This window comes from Salvelinus alpinus, chromosome 32, assembly GCF_045679555.1.
Source record: "Salvelinus alpinus chromosome 32, SLU_Salpinus.1, whole genome shotgun sequence".
In the NCBI taxonomy this organism is placed as follows: Eukaryota; Metazoa; Chordata; class Actinopteri; order Salmoniformes; family Salmonidae; genus Salvelinus; species Salvelinus alpinus.
The window spans coordinates 25,579,701-25,599,832 of record NC_092117.1 but is presented as its reverse complement, the minus strand read 5'-3'; the positions used below and the strand labels follow the sequence as shown (position 1 = coordinate 25,599,832).

General features: G+C 43.8%; 2 protein-coding genes across 11 annotated transcripts in view; one reads left to right on the top strand and one right to left on the bottom strand.

Moving 5' to 3' along the window:
* Window positions 1–5,520, top strand: part of LOC139562592 (mitogen-activated protein kinase kinase kinase kinase 3-like) — a 97,835-nt gene extending 92,315 nt beyond the window's left edge. For 4 of the 7 annotated variants that reach the window (XM_071380394.1, XM_071380396.1, XM_071380392.1 and 1 more), the window contains one exon: window positions 203–713. In XM_071380394.1, the coding sequence (XP_071236495.1) occupies window positions 203–359 (157 nt within the window). In that variant the 3' untranslated portion in view covers window positions 360–713. Of the gene's footprint in view, window positions 1–202 lie in introns of all 7 variants that reach the window. The other 3 variants (XM_071380398.1, XM_071380395.1, XM_071380393.1) reach the window with 2 other exon arrangements.
* On the bottom strand, window positions 4,595–19,415 carry LOC139562593 (rho guanine nucleotide exchange factor 33-like). 4 transcript variants are annotated; one of them, XM_071380399.1, is made up of 15 exons: window positions 19,233–19,415; window positions 17,928–17,971; window positions 13,393–13,557; window positions 12,961–13,082; window positions 12,719–12,852; window positions 12,368–12,490; window positions 12,060–12,186; window positions 10,088–10,220; window positions 9,436–9,543; window positions 9,023–9,115; window positions 8,358–8,542; window positions 8,114–8,209; window positions 7,156–8,019; window positions 6,820–6,956; window positions 4,595–6,386 (listed from the first exon to the last, which is right to left on the bottom strand). In XM_071380399.1, the coding sequence occupies exons 1-15, from the start codon at window positions 19,252–19,254 to the stop codon at window positions 6,289–6,291; spliced, it is 2,451 nt and encodes an 816-aa protein (XP_071236500.1). In that variant the 5' UTR covers window positions 19,255–19,415; the 3' UTR covers window positions 4,595–6,288. The 4 variants fall into 4 exon arrangements, with proteins under 4 accessions (XP_071236500.1, XP_071236503.1, XP_071236502.1 ...); XM_071380402.1 differs by having other exon boundaries at window positions 7,206–8,019; XM_071380401.1 differs by having other exon boundaries at window positions 7,156–7,998.
* Window positions 19,416–20,132: the final 717 nt, after the last annotated feature.

Below are 20,132 nucleotides of genomic sequence, written 5' to 3'. Positions count from 1 at the left end.
ATTTCTCTTTTAGATATTTCACTTTTACATTGGCGACAACATTAACATGGATGTCGTCATGATGCCCAGTTTGTTTTCAAATGACCTGCTTCAGTAGTATAGAACCCTGATCGCCTGAAGTCTTTGGTGTTGGTTGTGTTAGTTGTTGGTTGTATGCATGCTTGCTTGTCTCTTAATTGCTTGTTTGATTTTGTGAATGAAGAAACTCTCAGCACGACAGTTCAGGGCAGGAGGGAGCCGCCAGTCTGCCCAGGTATACTCACTTCACCCTGGGTCACACCAGGTCTCGTCTAGCCTACAGACTCTCTGATCTATGGATGTCCCCTGTGGGGACCCTTGATTTCATTCTGCCTGTATGAGTGTGTGGGTTGGTTTTCTGTTTTCTTGGGTCAGTAACTACTTTGTTACAGCACGTTGACCCTATTCACATGATGGAATTTGTCTATGGGGCTTGAGTACGCTATAAGTGGGATCTGGTGTGTGTTGGGGGGTGTGGGGCCTGTTGGTGTGAAAGAGTTTTTTTCTGTGTGTGAGGCTTACATCCTTTACCCCCTGGTCCCCTCTAGGACCATATACTTTCACAGTGTGAGTCTGATCTGAACCTGCCCCCACTGTGTTTCAGAGTGGTGGTGCTGGAAAGCAGGCCGACAGACAACCCCACAGCACCCAGCAACCTCTACATCCTGGCTGGACACGAGAACAGCTACTGATCAAACCGCACAGCATCCTGGGAACACAAGTAACTAGAGACAGACAGACAGACACAGACACTACAGACAGACAGACACAGACACTAGAGAGACAGACATACACTAGAGACAGACAGACAGACAGACAGACAGACAGACAGACAGACAGACAGACAGACAGACACTAGATACAGACAGACAGACAGACACTAGATACAGACAGACAGACACTAGATACAGACAGACAGACACTAGAGACAGACAGACAGACACTAGAGACAGACAGACAGACACTAGAGACAGACAGACAGACACTAGAGACAGACACTAGAGACAGACAGACAGACAGACAGACACTAGAGACAGACACTAGAGACAGACACAGACACTAGAGAGAGACAGACAGACACTAGAGAGAGAGAGACAGACAGACGCTAGAGAGAGAGAGAGACAGACAGGCGCTAGAGAGAGAGAGAGACAGACAGGCGCTAGAGAGAGAGAGAGACAGACAGGTGCTAGAGAGAGAGAGAGACAGACAGGCGCTAGAGAGAGAGAGACAGACAGGCGCTAGAGAGAGAGAGAGAGACAGACAGGCGCTAGAGAGAGAGAGAGAGACAGACAGGCGCTAGAGAGAGAGAGAGAGACAGACAGGCGCTAGAGAGAGAGAGAGAGACAGACAGGCGCTAGAGAGAGAGAGAGAGACAGACAGGCGCTAGAGAGAGAGAGAGAGACAGACAGGCGCTAGAGAGAGAGAGAGAGACAGACAGGCGCTAGAGAGAGAGAGACAGACAGGCGCTAGAGAGAGAGAGACAGACAGGCGCTAGAGAGAGAGAGACAGACAGGCGCTAGAGAGAGAGAGACAGACAGGCGCTAGAGAGAGAGACAGACAGGCGCTAGAGAGAGAGAGACAGACAGGCGCTAGAGAGAGAGAGACAGACAGGCGCTAGAGAGAGAGAGACAGACAGACGCTAGAGAGAGAGAGACAGACAGACGCTAGAGAGAGAGAGACAGACGCGCGCTAGGGACAGACAGACAGACGCGCGCTAGGGACAGACAGACAGACGCGCGCTAGGGACAGACAGACAGACGCGCGCTAGGGACAGACAGACAGACGCGCGCTAGGGACAGACAGACAGACGCGCGCTAGGGACAGACAGACAGACGCGCGCTAGGGACAGACAGACAGACGCGCGCTAGGGACAGACAGACAGACGCGCGCTAGGGACAGACAGACAGACAGACAGACGCGCGCTAGGGACAGACAGACAGACAGACGCGCGCTAGGGACAGACAGACAGACAGACGCGCGCTAGGGACAGACAGACAGACGCGCGCTAGGGACAGACAGACAGACAGACGCGCGCTAGGGACAGACAGACAGACAGACAGACGCGCGCTAGGGACAGACAGACAGACAGACGCGCGCTAGGGACAGACAGACAGACGCGCGCTAGGGACAGACAGACGCGCGCTAGGGACAGACAGACGCGCGCTAGGGACAGACAGACGCGCGCTAGGGACAGACAGACAGACAGACGCGCGCTAGGGACAGACAGACAGACAGGCGCGCGCTAGGGACAGACAGACAGACGCTAGGGACAGACAGACAGACACTAGGGACATACAGACGCTAGAGACATACAGACGCTAGAGACAGACACAGACAGACACACTATAGACAGACACACTATACTATAGACAGACAGACACACTATAGACAGACACCCTATAGACACACACTATACTATAGACAGACAGACACACTATAGACACACACTATACTATAGACAGACACACTATACTATAGACAGACACACTATACTATAGACACAGACAGACACACTATAGACACACACTATACTATAGACACAGACACACACTATACTATAGACACACACTATACTATAGACACAGACAGACACACTATAGACACACACTATACTATAGACACAGACAGACACACTATAGACACACACTATACTATAGACACAGACAGACACACTATAGACACACACTATACTATAGACAGACACACTATACTATAGACATACAGACACACACACTATACTATAGACAGACACACTATCGACAGACACACACACTATACTATAGACAGACAGACACACTATCAACAGACACACACACTATACTATAGACATACAGACAGACACACTATAGACATACAGACTATAGACAGACTATAGACACAGGCAGACACACACTATAGACAGACAGACACATACAGACATACTATAGACCGACATACAGACACACTATAGACAGACAGACAGACAGACAGACAGGCACACTATAGACAGACAGACACAGACAGACACACTATAGACATACAGACTATAGACACACACTATAGACACAGACAGACAGACAGACAGAAACACTATAAACATACAGAGACACTATAGACATACAGACTATAGACAGACTATAGACACAGGCAGACACACACTATAGACAGACAGACACATACAGACATACTATAGACAGACATACAGACATACTATAGATAGACATACAGACACACTATAGACAGACAGACAGACAGACAGACAGACAGACTATAGACAGACAGACACAGACAGACACACTATAGACAGACAGACACAGACAGACACACTATAGACATACAGACACACTATAGACATACAGACTATAGACACACATACAGACATACACTATAGACATGCAGACTATAGACAGACTATAGACACACAGACAGACACACACTATAGACACAGACAGACAGACTATAGACGGATAGACAGACAGAAACACTATAGACATACAGACACACTATAGACAGACAGACACACTATAGACAGACAGACACACTATAGACAGACAGACACACTATAGACATACAGACTATAGACAGACTATAGACACAGACAGACACACACTATAGACAGACAGACACAGACAGACATACTATAGACAGACAGACAGACAGACAGATAGACAGGCACACTATAGACAGACAGACAGACAGACTATAGACAGACAGACCCACTATACTATAGACAGCCACACTATACTATAGACAGAAACACTATAGACAGACACACTATACTTTAGACAGACAGACACACTATAGAGAGACACACTATAGACATACAGACTACAGACAGACACACACTATAGACAGACACACTATAGACAGACACACTATAGACAGACAGACAGACACACTATAGACAGACACACTATAGACAGACACACTATAGACACAGACAGACAGACAGACAGACAGACAGACAGACAGACAGACAGACAGACAGACAGACAGACAGACTATAGACAGACAGACTATAGACAGACACACTATAGACAGACACACTATAGACAGACACACTATAGACAGACACACTATAGACAGACACACTATAGACAGACACACTATAGACAGACACACTATAGACAGACACACTATAGACAGACACACTATAGACAGACACACTATAGACCGACAGACAGACAGACACACTATTGACACTATAGACAGACAGACTATAGACAGACAGACACACTATAGACAGACAGACAGACACTACTGCTTTAGCTTCACAGAAGACAGATCCTTCAAGGGTCCGCTTCCAACTTGCCTTTTACTTCCTTTTACACCTTTTATTTATTGTGGCAGGTAACAAACACCTGGATGACTTCTATATGATTTCAACCACTGCTAGCATCTCAGCTCACACCACACAAGTGCTTAATTGACCTGTATTTAATTGTTGTAAATATAAATGTGGTATTTTTTTGCAGAAAGGTACCCTGGCTACTCTGGGGTTGTACACTAAAGACTGGTCATGTAGATACGTGTGCATAGGTATTCTGTACAGTTATGGAGAATATAAAGATTTTAAGGGGTGGTGAGTGGTGCAGGGGGGGTTGACAGTTTGAGCACTAAAAAGGACTTCCTGTTTTTTGATCATGTGATCAGGGACAGGATTTGAAGCCCCCTCTGAGGTTTGACTAAGTCTGAGCAACAAGGAAGTACCACTATACTGGTAATGTCATTCTGCACGCATCGTCAGCCCAAATGTGGGAACTTCCTTTCTGGTTTGCTTTGAGAAATGTGTAATGGGAGATCTACAGTTTCATTCTTAGCTTCCACTTTGAACTCTATGAGGTGAAAATTCATTTCAAACTGTTTTAATTGCAGGCTTACTTCCCAGCTTAGTTGTATGCTTTTTTAATACTGTGGAATCACTGGTGTTAAAATTTGCACAAAAATATATTTAAAAAAAAAAAAGAAATGTGACGTATGTAACTGTATGTGTGTGTGTAAACTTAAACATGCATATGATCTCACAAGCTGTGACACAGGGGTTACATTAGATAAGTCAAGTTATTCTAGAACACTCACTGAAATTTTGAAATACCAAAACAGGCTCCAGCAATGCTGTTGTTTTAATCACCACAGTTTCATCATGTTGTAATTCTCAATGTCAATATCGATCATATACACTATAGTCAAATGGCCAGAAGTAAACATTCCTTACTGTAGGGCTCAGTGAAGATGTTAAAAAAAGAGGAATGTTACATGTTTTTATGTAATGCCAAAACGTGTTCTCAATTTATGGCCAAAATTTGTTGGGTGTCTCTACCTCGTGTTAGAACAAAAGGAAACGAGTTGTGTAGAAGGAAAAAAGTCAAAACACTACAAAATTCATGTTGGTTTTAATTTGCACAGTAAACATGTGTAATGATTATGGACAAACTAGTTCTTCCTTTATGCTGCATTACCATTTTCATATTGCAATGCACATTATTACATGTATATACTGTAAAATAAAATCGGTTGGTTTTACATACTGTATAATTGCCTATATTTTGTTTCAAATGTGTAACAGATTTATGAAACTGGTTAACACATTAAAAGAAGGAACTGAAGGCTGTTGTGTCTGTCGTACAGAAATATGATGGAAATGTTGAATCTGTTTCACATTTTATGGTTTGCAAGCATTGTAGATAAGTACCTATATTTTTCAAAGGGAAGTAATTGCTAAGCAGGCAATATGATTTGTGAGTTTTTCAGAAATACATTATTGGTTGGTTAACATGTGGTATAGAGAATATTGATTACAATGTGGACTTTTCTTATTTTGTTTAATTTGTCTTGTCACAATTTCATTTATAAAAATTCAAAAAATAACTTCACATTAAAAATCAACATTTTGGTTTGAGGGGGAGATATTTATTCCAATCATCTTGATGGCAAATATAGATCTTTACCTACATTATTTCAGTTCATGAGTATACAGTATTATACAAAATATATTATCTCCATGGATATTGAGACCTCTAAAATGGAAAAACTAGTACTAATTCAAAAACAAATACTTAACCTATACAGTATTTTTACAGTAGTTATATAAGAAAGGAGTACGTCAGTCTGATTTGGTCTTCCAGCATGTTTCATATTGCATTGTGTATCTATGTGTGTCTATAAAGCCTATAATTTTGCTTAGAAGTGTGTGTGTGCGTTATCAAGGCACCTATTTGAAACCTTTCTCAGACCACTTAATTTGTAGTGTGGTTCTAGTCACACTTCACACAGCAGTCCCACGGTCGATGCCTAGGTGGGCAACTCCTGGGGTATTGACTGCCTCTTGCTCACTGGAGTTCTGGCTTTCTGTCTTATCTTTGTCCTTGTCTTTCTCTCCTCCCCCCGACCTAGAGGACACAGTATATATGAGGTTACTGCACTGCTACTGGATACACCGTACAGCATTACTGGAGTAATTCCAGCATGTATTTGACAAGCATGGTTTATTCCTAGCTCCTGTAAATGAATGGTGCTGTAAAGTGCCCTTGATACAAGAGGAGAGATGTTCACAGCACGACCTGTCAGACGAACATTGTCTCTATCGAAACTTGAAAATTACATTAAAGCTTTCAAACCTTATTTGTGGCATACAAATACATTTTTCTACGTAAACACCAAATGGAAATTGGTTTAGAGGTGAGTGGACGATTGGTTGTTAATCGTTTTTTTTTGTTTTTTTTTACTGACATTGTCAAATAAAGTGTAGGATGATGTTGGCTTTCTGAATTTGATACTGCCAATAATGTTCTGTTTTTGGTCAGCATTTCCAGCATATATTACTTTTTCTTGAAGAGCTTCTTGAAGGAGCTTCTGAATCCTCCCTTCTCCTGTTTCCGGCTCCTCTCACTGAAGGGGGTGTGGTTATTCCCCTCAGCCTTCCATCTTGGCTCCTCCCCCCAGGGTAGGCTCCCAGAGTCCTACGTAAAGGAGTAACATTTGTTGTAAATACACTCAGTGGTCTGTAATAATATCACACATATCGTACATAGTCACAAATGGCCCCCAAACTGAAACACTCAAACCTCCCAGCAGGCCATAGTACTCTCACATTCAAGTCTATGGCTGATAAGCCCTCTTCCATCTAAAAAAATAACTTTACGGCTCCTCAAACTCAACCTCATTGCTTGATAACTGTGGCCTTCATCCATCCACTCCCTGATGCGCACCTTGTTGTGGTGGTTATGTAGCTCTTCAGTGGCTGCTATCTGTCTCTCTGGCTCTGCCTTTTGCTGCGGGGGGCTGATGGGGCTGTTGTTGCTGCTCTGGCTCTTGCTGCTGCGTGGGTGATATTTATTACTGGACTGCCTCTCCAGCTTGGGGTGTTGGTGGGCCCCGTGGCCCCTTAGGTGGTCAGAGAGATGTCCGGGGCCACTATCCCCACTCACAGTGCTGTCCAGCTGCAACCCGTTCAGGGACTTGCTCTTACGCTGATCGGCCTGCAGGGGGCGGTGGTGGTGAACTCGCATCATTCCGGCCTCGTCTGGAGACACGCACCCCCGACCAGGCAGCTGCTTGTACCCACTCTCCCGGCTGCCCCCGCTGTTGTAGACCTCACGGACGGCCTGGTGGCTCTTGGGGTAGCGCACAAAGGCAATGTCGATGCTAGAGTCAGAGGAAGCACTGGAGCATTGGTCAAACATGGACATGTTGTGAAGAGATGAGTTTGTGTCCTCATACAGACCCTCCAAGCCCGGGGCATCCCCAGGGAGAAGGAACTCCCCCAGGGTATCGGCCATGGCTGAGCCTGGGGGCAGCCGTTTGCTGGGCAGCCGCTCTGATGACCCCATCTCAGGGATGCTCTGCAGGCATGGGGGTTTGAGGCGAGGGTCGGTGTCAGGGGAGAAAAACGGGATGGCAGAGTCGGAGTGGTGGGCCTCACTCTCCCAGTCCTGAAAGCGTCTAGACTGGATCTGCTCCAGGAGCCTCTGCTTGCTGCGTTTCACCTGGTTGGCATGCTCTCTGTGAGGGGAGAGGGGGAGACTGTCAGTGGGACAGACGGCGTTAGTGCATGAAGAAATACATGAAGGACTGACTGATAATATGAAGGTCTGAGTGTAGTCAGAACATAACTTACAGTATTGCATTGCTGCTGGGGTAAGGAGAACCCATCTCATTGGCTTGCATAACGTTACCACAGTCCACGTTTTTGAAGAACTGCTTCATAGTTGACCTGCAACAAGAAAGGAACTATATTTAGCCCCGTAAGGAGCTTCTTCTTTATATGGTCACATTCACAGCAGAATGTCTGAAATATACCATCAGTTCACTGTCCTCAGACCAGTTCATCTGAACCCTGTTCCCTATGTGCACACGCTTACCAAAACACCAAATCTGAGCCTGGATCAGAAGCTGACCTCTTGAGCTCCTTGCGGTTGTGCAGGAGCAGCTCTTGGTTGTGCTGCAGTAGGTGGGCGTACTGGGCAGTGAAGGCACTGAACTGCTGGATGCACAGCAGCAGCAGGTAGTAGTCAGGGTGCTCTGCATCCGTCTGCTTCAACAGGGTCTGAAACCAAACCAGACCACACAGGGATGCTACAGACTCATGTGAACCAAGCACTAACCAGTTCATACAGTCACCGCTCTAATCTCAATTAACCCAGAACCAAAGTCTTGCGTAATTGGTGAGATGTGCGATGAAGTTCTGGGTCCATGCATGTTAAGAGAAGAGATGAAGAGCTGGAACAAGGACCACCACCCTCTCTCTTTGCAAGTCTATGGGCTGAATGCTAACTCCTGTCAAATCGGGATTTGTCTAAATAACCAGTGACGAAAGACCTAAGCACCAGAACTGTTGCTGCTCGTTAGCTATCGGTGCCCAATAGTATAAAGACAGATCTACGGTACCATTTAAGTTTACGTAGTCTGCCCACAAGACATTATCACCACTCTGATTGTGAAGTCCGCTCTTTTCTAAATACCTATGTTGGGTTGGTGGTGTACTGGATGTATGTATCAGAGTGTCATGGAGGGGAAAGAGCCTAACCTGCAGCAGCAGAAGGTACTCAGGGATCCTCTGTACTGGCTGGAGGAGCAGAGTGTGGAGAGAGGGGTGTGTCTCGTCCCCCATGATGTCACCCTGGAACATCAGACAGTCAATCAGAGAAGAGACAGTCAGTTGACTTAAGTCTCCACAGAAATCATGTGAAATCAATTGTCTGGAAAGGTTATCCTGTAATAAAGGCTGTGTGAGTATAATGTCATAAAACTAAATCATAATAAACTTCACTCCGGTCTACTTGTCATGTGCTCTTTGTTAATTGAAAGAGATTTACTCAACAATTTCCTGAAGTAACCCTTTCCTTCTGGATAACTGCACTATTGTGACTGCTCTGTGCGGGTAGCTCTGTGCGGTGGTTGTGGTCAACACTGCCTGGTTGTTCAGTGTTCCTAGTTTACCTCAAACAGGCCGGCTGCTTTTAGTGAGGTGGTGGTCAACATGCTGACCACAGACAGACATTCAGGCAGCTCCTTAAGATACGACACGTAGAAGTCCAGGAAATCACTCTAGAAGACCGGCAAGATGGAGAATTAGAGACAGACAGTCAGGCAGACAGTCAGTCATTGAAACTCAGTAGATAGTGTCATAGTCTAGAGTCTAGACAGGCAGAGAAATGACCAGGAAAATAAACAGCAATACAATATATCCCCCCAAATCCCCACATCTCTCCTGAGTATCACATGTGGTCTTGTGATTAATTTGAAGGGCTCCACATGTGACACTGTGACTGGTGAGAAGCGGCACTGAGTCACAGCCTTCCCCCTGGAGAGTCTCATCTGGGGCCCCTAACTCCTAATCCAACCATTTAACTAATTTCCCTCTTTCAATCAGTCCCACCCACTTAAACACACATTGGTCCTAATACAATTATCACCTAATAGGCTGGATACTGTATGTTAGGGGTTATGTAGTTATGTGAGGGGTTGTGTAGTTTGCAGGCAGCCTGTGACACCATAACTAGAGCCCTGAGTTTCTCCGTGTCAGGTTAGGAAAACTCAGGGCCCCTAGCCATGACTTCATGGGTAATTTGTGTCTATGAAAGGTTTGTACCTCTTTGCTGGTGAGCCTCATGAATACATCTCCCATGATGCCCTGCCACTGGCACTTGAGGACCCTCTCCTGCAGGGTGTGGAGAAGCTCCAGGTGTTGCTGGATGAGGAAGCGTAGAGAACTGGGGAATGGCCTGGAGAGAGAAAGAGGAGATCGATATAACACACATCACATTACACTGCAAGGAGAGCGGTACAGAACAGAGCAACATATAGCTATCTAGGGAGCAGTTTAAAAGACAGGAGGCCAATTATATTCTATGGTAATGGAGAGTGTTGAGAAGGAGAGAGGTGAACATTGAGGTGGGAAAACAGTGGAAATATACACAGTCCAGGTAGTGGTGGTTGACAAAGGCACAAACAGAACTGGAGAATGAGAACGGATGGATGAAAGAGAGGGGAAACGATGAGGATAACTACACAAAGAGACAAAGGAGAGGACAGAGTTGAAATTATGGAATTGAAAGATGCATTCAAATATTATGGTGTTAGTAGACAGATTACTGAGGTAAATGGACCAATGTTTTTGCTGTAATAACAGTGTTAGTAACAGTCCTAGCATGCTAATAGTAGCAGTAATTTATCTTTTGTTGTATTCATGGTTGAACTGTGAGTGACAGACTCCCTACCTTAGAACACACATGATCAACTGTTCTGCCACCGGGCACTCCCCCAATACTTACAAACAAATACATGAACTCACACATCAGTGAGCAGAAAGACAAACAGTTTCACCAAAAAAAACGTTATGACTCATTGCGCTTACTGGTGTTAATTGAGATTAACCAGATGAAGAGAAACACTCCAAAGGTCAGAGGTTATTAATGAGGGAAAGGGAAAAAGTTGAGTATACGGTAACTAGGGGAGAGCTCCTCTCTGAAAGTTGAAAATGTAGTGCTCAGATGTCTCTGTGAACTCCAGATAAACAGGGATTACATTAAGTCAGATCTCTGTGGAGTCCTTTAAAAAGCCTCTGCTTGCCTGAATGGCTGCGTTATTCAATAGATTCATTTCCTTTCCTCGCTTTTTTTATAATGTCCTCCTTCTGACTGTAATTAGATCGGTATCTCCTGTTTAAGCCCCTGTGTCAATGAGTGCGTGTCTGTGTGCCAAAGACGAGGGTAGTCTTTGTTATATTTATGAACCGAACCAAGGTCAATGTTGAGAAAACAGTTCTAACTTCCTCTGCTTTCATGAGTCATAGTGCACGATTAAACCCTAACCCCAAAATCTGAATTCATAGTGCACTATTAAAACCTCTTAAGGATCGAACACTTGTTTTCCATTTTCACCTAAAATGACACCCAAATCGACTGCCTGTAGCTCAGGACCTGAAGTAAGGATATGCATATTCTTGATACCATTTGAAAGGAAACATTTTGAAGTTTGTGGCAATGTGAAATTAATGTAGGATAATATAACACATTAGATCTGGTAAAAGACAATACAAAGATACATCATCTTTGAAATGCAAGAGAAAGGCCACAATGTATTATTCCAGTTTAGACGCAAATTAGATTTAGACTGATCCAATGAACCATTGCTTTTCTGTTCAAAATTTTGTATCAAGTCTGCCCAAATGTGCCTAATTGGTTTATTGATACATTTTCAAGTTCATATCTGTGCACTCTCCTCAAACAATAGCATGGTATTATTTCACTGTAATAGCTACTGTAAATTTGACAGTGCAGTTAGATTAACAAGAAGTGAAGCTTTCTGCCCATCTATGTCCTGGGAAATTTTCTTGTTACTTACAAACTCATGCTAATTACATTAGCGCACGATAGCTCAACCGTCCCATGGGGGGGGGGTAGCGATCCCGTAGAGGTTAATTGGCTCTTATGAAGCTCGAACATATGTAAAACCGGTCTGGTGGCTCTGCTGTTTTGAACTTGAACAAAACAGTTCAGACACAGTGTTGCTACCTGATCTTATGTAAAATGTGTAAATAATAGCCATCAGTGGTACAGTACCGTTTGTCTTTGGTGTGGAGGGCCTCTGAGCTGTTGAAGGTGATGTTGGCTTTCAGCAGCAGAGACAGGTATGACACATATACCCTTTCTGACTCCAACAGCTCCAGGGCAGCAACCTGCCTCTTACCTGACACACAAACACACAGTGAAAAAGAAGCACCACACTGACATACTTTTTACACCGTGGTGACCTACAGTATTAAATGGGAATTTGTATATTGACTGCTAAATAATTTAACGCAGGGCTCCCTAATGTAACAAGGGAATAAGTCACTGACGTGTGTAACGTCAGCGGTGATGTCACTCACCGTTCTCTGGGACGCTCTGTGCATCCGTGTCGTCTCGGCTCTCTTTCCTTTCTCTCCACACTGGAGACTTGGACTGAGCTCTCTGGGGCTGGCCACTGGCTGCGTCCTGCTCTGAGTTAGAGGCTGCACCACACAGTACACACATGGGGCAAACACAAGCATTTGCCATTCGATTCCACTGTCTTTCATGTGATGTAAACATTCCTATACAGCCCCCAGGTATTTGAGTCAGCTGAGGCAAGTACGTTCAATGACTTTCATGAACAGGTCTTTAAGGACCAGCTAGTCAGTACAATCAATGACACATACAGGACTGGTTATGAATGTCTGTCCCTCAGAGGCATAACTCACTCTGTGTGGAGGCTGTGCTCATCTGTGGAGAGCCGCTGGGTAGGCTGGCAAAGTAATGCTGGATGACATTGAGCTCTGTCTGGTTGGAGAGACACCCATGCCCCTCCCCAATGCAGTCCCCTTTGGAGCTTTTCCTGACAAAACCAAGGGGAAGCAACAGAGAGTGGTGAGTTCACGTCAGGTGATGATGCAATGTGTGTCTGTGAATGTTCATGCATGCAACGTGTGTCAGTGTTACGTACCTCTGTTGAACGGACAGGATCTCTCTGCCGGTCTCTGATTGGAGGAGCTCCAGGCCTTTCTGTAGCTCTCTCTGTCTGCTGGTAACCTCTTTGATCTGGGATAGAGCACCGCTCAGGTCCTCCTGAACACAATCACGACATACAGCACAATCCCATCACTATGATATCTAGCTATGTTCACAATACATGTGCCACAGAGTAACATACTGTAATACTTAGGCATCCTGCTAGAATTGCTAGAGACTTACTGGTTTGACTGTAGTCCACCGTAGTCCACTTTACAAGCGTTTCGCCACACCCGCAATAAAATATGCTAAATATGTGTGTGACCAATAATATTTGATTTGATCGTATGAGAAGAATGACAAACAGGCACATATTTGGTATCTGATATCAGTGAGGTTTGTTCAAGTCATGTGGGAAGTGGGGTACCTTAAATGTGTTGAGGGAGTTCCTGATTCCCATGATCCTGTCATCCACATCGCTCTGCTGGCCCTGAGCCCTCTCCTCCAGACCTTTGTCCCTCTGCTGCAGCGCAGACATGTCCTGTAACACTCCCTGCAGCCCCGTACGCAGCTCCACCACCAAGGCCTGCAGCTGGAACACCAGGTCAGAGGTTAGGGGTTAGGATGTAACAACAGTTACTACATCGATGGTTGTTTGTGACCTTACTAATGTCTCCAGAATGTTCAGAACACACTGTAACTACATTGGTTCTGTATGTGGGGGTGAATCAATTACTTGGAGAAATGAGCAGCTGTTTTGACAAGGAAAAGAGAGGAAAAGGAAGGATGAGATAAGGAAGATGGGGAAAGGAGAGAAAAAAAGATGGGTGAAGGTGAGAGTGCTGGGGTATAAGATGTCAGAGGACCAGGACAGAAAAGGAGAATAGAAACGGGAGTTGAGAGTTAACGGAGACTGACGGTGAGCCTATTGAACATTTCTCTGTAATTTGAACATCTTGGAGATCGCTGCTCTCCCCATGCAGTCCTCACCAGCAGCTTCCTGGCCTGTAGTGTACTGTCTGTGAATCTCTCACTGCAGCCATGTGTGGCCCAGCAGTTACCCTTTTAGAGGTCAGCGAGGTCACAGCTCATTTTGGCACAGGGTTTGTTTCCAACAAGGCTCTCCACTGAGTCACATTATTCTCTTTATCTTCTTTATTGTTGCTGTTGTTTGGAGAGTGTCCGAATTTCTCCTTTTTGCCCTCCCATTAGAGGCAAGCTTTTTTCTGTCTCTAGTGTAGCGGCCGTTCTTAGGATGTGGAGATTTATTGAATTTAGTCTGCAGAGATAAGTGAATCAGCTCATGTGAACAGACAGGGATTCAGGCTGCTGCCTGCCCCTCTCAGTTCCTCTCCTTCCATCCTCTCTCCTCTTCTCTCCTCTCCACTTTAGTCCTCTTCACTCCTCCCCCCTTTGCGCCTCTACTCTCCTTTCCTCTCCTCTTCTTTCCTCTCATCTACTTTCCTCTCCTCCTCTCTCTTCTCCTCGCCACTCATCTACTCTCCTCTCATCTCCTCTTCACTCCTCTCCTCCTCTCTCCTCTCCTCTTCACCCCTCTCCTCTCCTCCCCTCCTCTCTTCTAGTCTGTGGATCAATCATGTGAAAGTCATCAGGCTGCAGATTCAATACGGCTGCTGACCTTCTTTACAGATGTACAGATCTATTAAGTGTACAATACCTTGTCTCTGCTCACTACTTTAGACTGCGTAGCAGTACATACATAACATATAAAGTTGAAGTCGGAAGTTTACATACACTTAGGTTGGAGTCATTAAAACTTGTTTTTCAACCACTCCACAAAGTTCTTGTTAACAAACTATAGTTTTGGCAAGTCGGTTGGGACATCTACTTTGTGCATGACACAAGTCATTTTTCCAACAATTGTTTACAGACAGATTATTTCACTTATAATTCACTGTATCACAATTCCAGTGGGTCAGAAGTTTACATACACTAAGTTGACTGTGCCTTTAAACAGCTTGGAAAATTCCAGAAAATGATGTCATTGCTTTAGAAGCTTCTATAGGCTAATTGACATCATTTGAGTCAATTGGAGGTGTACCTGTGGATGTATTTCAAGGCTTATTTTCAAACTCAGTGCCCCTTTGCTTGACATCATGGGAAAATCAAAAGAAATCAGCCAAGACCTCAGGAAAAAAATTGTAGACCTCCACAAGTCTGGTTCATCCTTGGGAGCAATTTCCAAACTTCTGAAGGTACCACGTTCATCTGTACAAACAATAGTACGCAAGCATAAACACCATGGGACCATGCAGCCGTCATACCACTCAGGAAGGAGACGTGTTCTGTCTCCTAGAGATTAATGTACTTTGGTGCGAAAATGGCAAATCAAAGCCCAGAACAACAGCAAAGGACCTTGTGAAGATGCTCGAGGAAACAGGTACAAAAGTATCTATAGCCACAGTAAAACGAGTCCTATTTTGACATAACCTGAAAGGCCGCTCAGCAAGGAAGAAGCCACTGCTCCAAAACCACCATAAAAAAAGCCAGACTACGGCTTGCAACTGCACATGGGGACAAAGATCGTACTTTTTGGAGAAATGTCCTCTGGTCTGATGAAACAAAAATAGAACTGTTTGGCCATAATGACCATCGTTATGTTTGGAGGAAAAAGGGGGAGGCTTGCAAGCCGAAGAACACCATCCCAACCGTGAAGCACGGGGTTGGCAGCCTCATGTTGTGGGGGTGCTTTGCTGCAGGAGGGACTCGTACACTTCACAAAAAAGATGGCATCATGAGGATGGAAAATTATGTGGATATATCGAAGCAACATCTCAAGACCTCAGTCAGGAAGTTAAAGCTTGGTCGCAAATGGGTCTTCCAAATGGACAATGACCCCAAGCACACTTCCAAAGTTGTGGCAAAATGGCTTAAGGACAACAAAGTCAAGGTATTGGAGTGGCCATCACAAAGCCCTGACCTCAATCCTATAGAAAATGTGTGGACAGAACTGAAAAAGTGTGTGCAGGCAAGGAGGCCTACAAACCTGACTCAGTTACACCAGCTCTGTCAGGAGGAATGGGCCAAAATTCACCCAACTTATTGTGGGAAGCTTGTGGAAGGCTACCTGAAACATTTGACCCAAGTTAAGCAATTTAAAGGCAATGCTACCAAATACTAATTGAGTGTATGTAAATTCTGACCCACTGGGAACGTGATGAAAGAAATAAAACCTGAAATAAATCATTCTCTCTACTATTATTCTAACATTTCACATTCTTAAAATAAAGTGGTGATCCTAACTTACCTAAGACAGGGAATTTTTACTAGGATTAAATGTCAGTAATTGTGAAAAACTGAGTTTAAATGTATTTAGCTAAGGTGTATGTAAACTTCCGACTTCAACTGTACCTAATAGCAATGCAACACTGTCAGTGTACTGTATTGTACTTTACAGCTGTCCAGTACTGTTACGATATTTGACATCTATGTAGCACGGTGTTAGAACATACTGTATACGAGTCCATTGATATATAGTACCAGTCAACATTTTGGACACACCTACTCATTCAAGGGTTTTTCTTTAATTTTTACTATTTTCTACATTGTAGAATAATAGTGAAGACATCAAAACTATGAAATGACATATATGGAATCATGTAGTAACCAAAAAAGTGTTAAACAAATCAAAATATATTTTAGGTTCTTCAAAGTAGACACCCTTTGCCTTGATGACAGTTTTGTACACTCTTGGCCTTCTCTCAACCAGCTTTATGAGGGATTATATTCCAACAGTCTTGAAGGAGTTCCCACATGTGCTTAACACTTTTTAGTTGCTTTTCCTTCACTCTGTGGTCCAACTCATCTCAAACCATCTCAATTGGGTTGAGATCGGGTGATTGTGAACTCATCAGACCAAAGGACATATTTCCACCGTCTAATATCCATTGCTCGTGAACAAGTCTGTTCTTCTTACTGGTGTCCTTTAGTAGTGGTTTCTTTGCAGCAGTTCGATCATGAAGGACTGATATACACAGTCTCCTCTGAACAGTTGATGTTGGGAAGCATTTATTTGGGCTGCAATCTGAGGTGTAGTTAACTCTAATGAACTTATCCTCTGCAGCAACTCTGGGTCTTCCTCTCTTGTGGCGGTCCTCATGAGGGCCAGTTTCATCACAGTGCTTGATGGTTTTTGCAACTGCACTTGAAGAAACTTACTTTAAGACCTTCATGTCTTAAAGTAATTTTCCAGATTGACTGACCTTCATGTCTTAAAGTAATGATGGACTGTCATTTCTCTTTGCTTATTTGAGCTGTTCTTGCCATAATATGGACTTGGTCTGTTACCAAATAGGGCTATCTTCTGTATACCATCCCTACCTTGTCACAACACAACTGATTGGCTGAAACGCATTAAGAAGGAAAGAAATTCCACAAATTAACTTTTAACAAGGCATACTTCTTAATTAAAATGCATTCCAGGTGACTACCTCATAAAGCTGGTTGAGAGAATGCCAAGAGTGTGCAAGCTGTCATCAAGGCAAAGGGTGGCTATTTGATGAATCTCAAATATAAAATAACACTTCTTTGGTTACTACATGATTCCACATCTGTTATTTCATAGTTTTGATGTCTTCACTATTATTCTACAAACTAGAAAATAGTAAAAATAAAGAAAAACTCTTGAATGAGTAGGTGTGTCCAAACTTTTGACTGGTACTGTACATATAAAGATTAGAGACAGGCCGTAGTCAAAGCTATTTCCGTTTCTCTGGCAGTGTTTATTCATATCCCCATTAGCTTTTGCAGAAGCAGCAGCTACTCTTCCTGCGGTCCACAGAAAACACAAAACATAACAAGTAACAAAATACTGATAGACAAGGACAGTCACACAAATGTTAAATACACCCATATACAAACAATACAATGTAGTGTTGATCCTACATACTCTTCATAGGCAGCAGTGTCTCTTGCAAGGGGGGTGACTATAGAGCGGGTTACCTGAGCAATCTCCAGGTTGGCCTCCTCCATTTCCTGGTCTTGTTCTAGGAGTCAAGAACATCAGTTAATCACACATCGTTATGGACTTACAGTAGCTCCCTGTCACTCACACATCACTATGGAGATTATCCTCAGTTACAAACCATTCTTTGAGGATACATATGAGAATAGACTGTGACAAAGGCAAATAATGTAGTCATGTGGGATGTCCAACACAACGTCTCTCTATGCAGCCTATGCACAGTAAATCATATGGTCATGTGGGATGTCCAACACAACGTCTCTCTATGCAGCCTATGCACAGTAAATCATATGGTCATGTGGGATGTCCAACACAACGTCTCTCTATGCAGCCTATGCACAGTAAATCATATGGTCATGTGGGATGTCCAACACAACGTCTCTCTATGCAGCCTATGCACAGTAAATCATATGGTCATGTGGGATGTCCAACACAACGTCTCTCTATGCAGCCTATGCACAGTAAATCATATGGTCATGTGGGATGTCCAACACAACGTCTCTCTATGCAGCCTATGCACAGTAAATCATATGGTCATGTGGGATGTCCAACACAACGTCTCTCTATGCAGCCTATGCACAGTAAATCATATGGTCATGTGGGATGTCCAACACAACGTCTCTCTATGCAGCCTATGCACAGTAAAACCACTACAAGTTACCCAAACACTGAAATTCTACATGAAATGGTAAGGTAGAAAAGGCTCTGTGTCATCAGACAATCAAACAGTTGTGCCATAATGGAAATACCCTAATGTATTAAGAGTCTGTTTCTGTTCAAATACCAAATGTCCAAACTACGAGCAGCCTTGTGAAGGTCATTTTAAATGTCTGCTTGTCATGCATTATGCATTTGAGCTTGTGCTGGAATGACATATTCTGAGCAGTAATACTGCAAAGCTCCTGAAAGAAGAACACTGTAGATAAAAATTAATGACAACCAATGTACAAGTAAAATGTAAGTCTTTCCAATGGTTGTATCATACTTAAGAGTCAGTACCCAGCTAGCATGTTCTGAGAACCATATCGTACCAACTGTTGCAATAATTGTCCATCAACAACTTGTTTCATAAAAACTGTTAAGTTGGCCAAGTAACTAGTTCAAAAGATATACAACAATCATTGTTACTCACAGCACACCAAAGATATTTATCAACAACAGTGGTTTACTGTAGCCTCTCTCTGAACTTTGTGACTACCGCCAAATCAGAAAAACAGAACCATCAACCATATTGGTGATACCTGTACCGTATGTGACATCTTGGTTATAGAAGCAGAATTTACCATCTGACTTGCCGTTTTCCATGGTTCCTGTGCCCACCTGCCTAGTCAACAAACAGGGTTGTGTAGTTTTAGCGTTCAAGGCACTCCTCTTTTCTGTCCTCCGCCTGAACACTGGCCTGCGATCCGTCGCTCTAAACCATGAGTCTGATGATCCTTCACACAAAAAGGGCCCTTGTGGAATGATGGCGGGAGAGGTCCAACAGAGAGAGAGAGAGAGAGAGAGAGAGAGAGAGAGAGAGAGAGAGAGAGAGAGAGAGAGAGAGAGAAGAAAGAGAGGGATAGAGCTAGAGGGCTTTTGACAGTCCTTCATGAGGAGAAAATTGGACAGCTGATTCGATTTCCCCTTACCCTGAAAGTCACATTTTGTAGGAAAGATAACTAAAACAGAGCTGTGACATAGGATTTGGTCTGCTCAGGACAGTGACATGCAATAGGTAGCCAGGATATGGCTCTGTAATTCCATACAATTATTTGGCCAAGTTTACTTAAAGACTGTGTATATGTTGCTGTTTGAAACAATGATGCATGATGTGCTTCAATGTGTGTTGTGTGTTATGCTTGCAATTGAGTAGGCCTACTGCGCGTGATGTTGTAGTGTATTTGCACATATATTTGTTTGTGTGTATGTGTTTATGAGTCAGTCATACACACACACAAGGATTCCTATTTCCCCAACGTTGTGTAAATCATGAGTGTGTCATTGGTGTCAGTCTTGCTAGTTGGGTGAACGTTTCTACTGTAGCTGGTAAGGTTATTATTCGTCAGTGGTGTGTGCGTCACTGTGACTATGTGATGCCAGCGGGCACAGTTTCTCAGATCTCACACTCCCATTTCACTGAATGTTGAATTCATGGTGGGTCACGCTTGGCTGATGTTATCTGACTCTGAAGAGAACACCAT

Excerpts from the sequence above, each read along its gene's own strand:
- LOC139562593 (XM_071380399.1), bottom strand. The coding sequence starts at position 19,254 with ATGGAAAACGGCAAGTCAGATG. Across the intron at positions 17,972-19,232 it reads GGAAAACGGCAAGTCAGATG|AACAAGACCAGGAAATGGAG; the intron begins GTAAATTCTGCT and ends CTTGACTCCTAG. Across the intron at positions 9,116-9,435 it reads AAGCAGCCGGCCTGTTTGAG|GGTGACATCATGGGGGACGA; the intron begins GTAAACTAGGAA and ends CTGATGTTCCAG.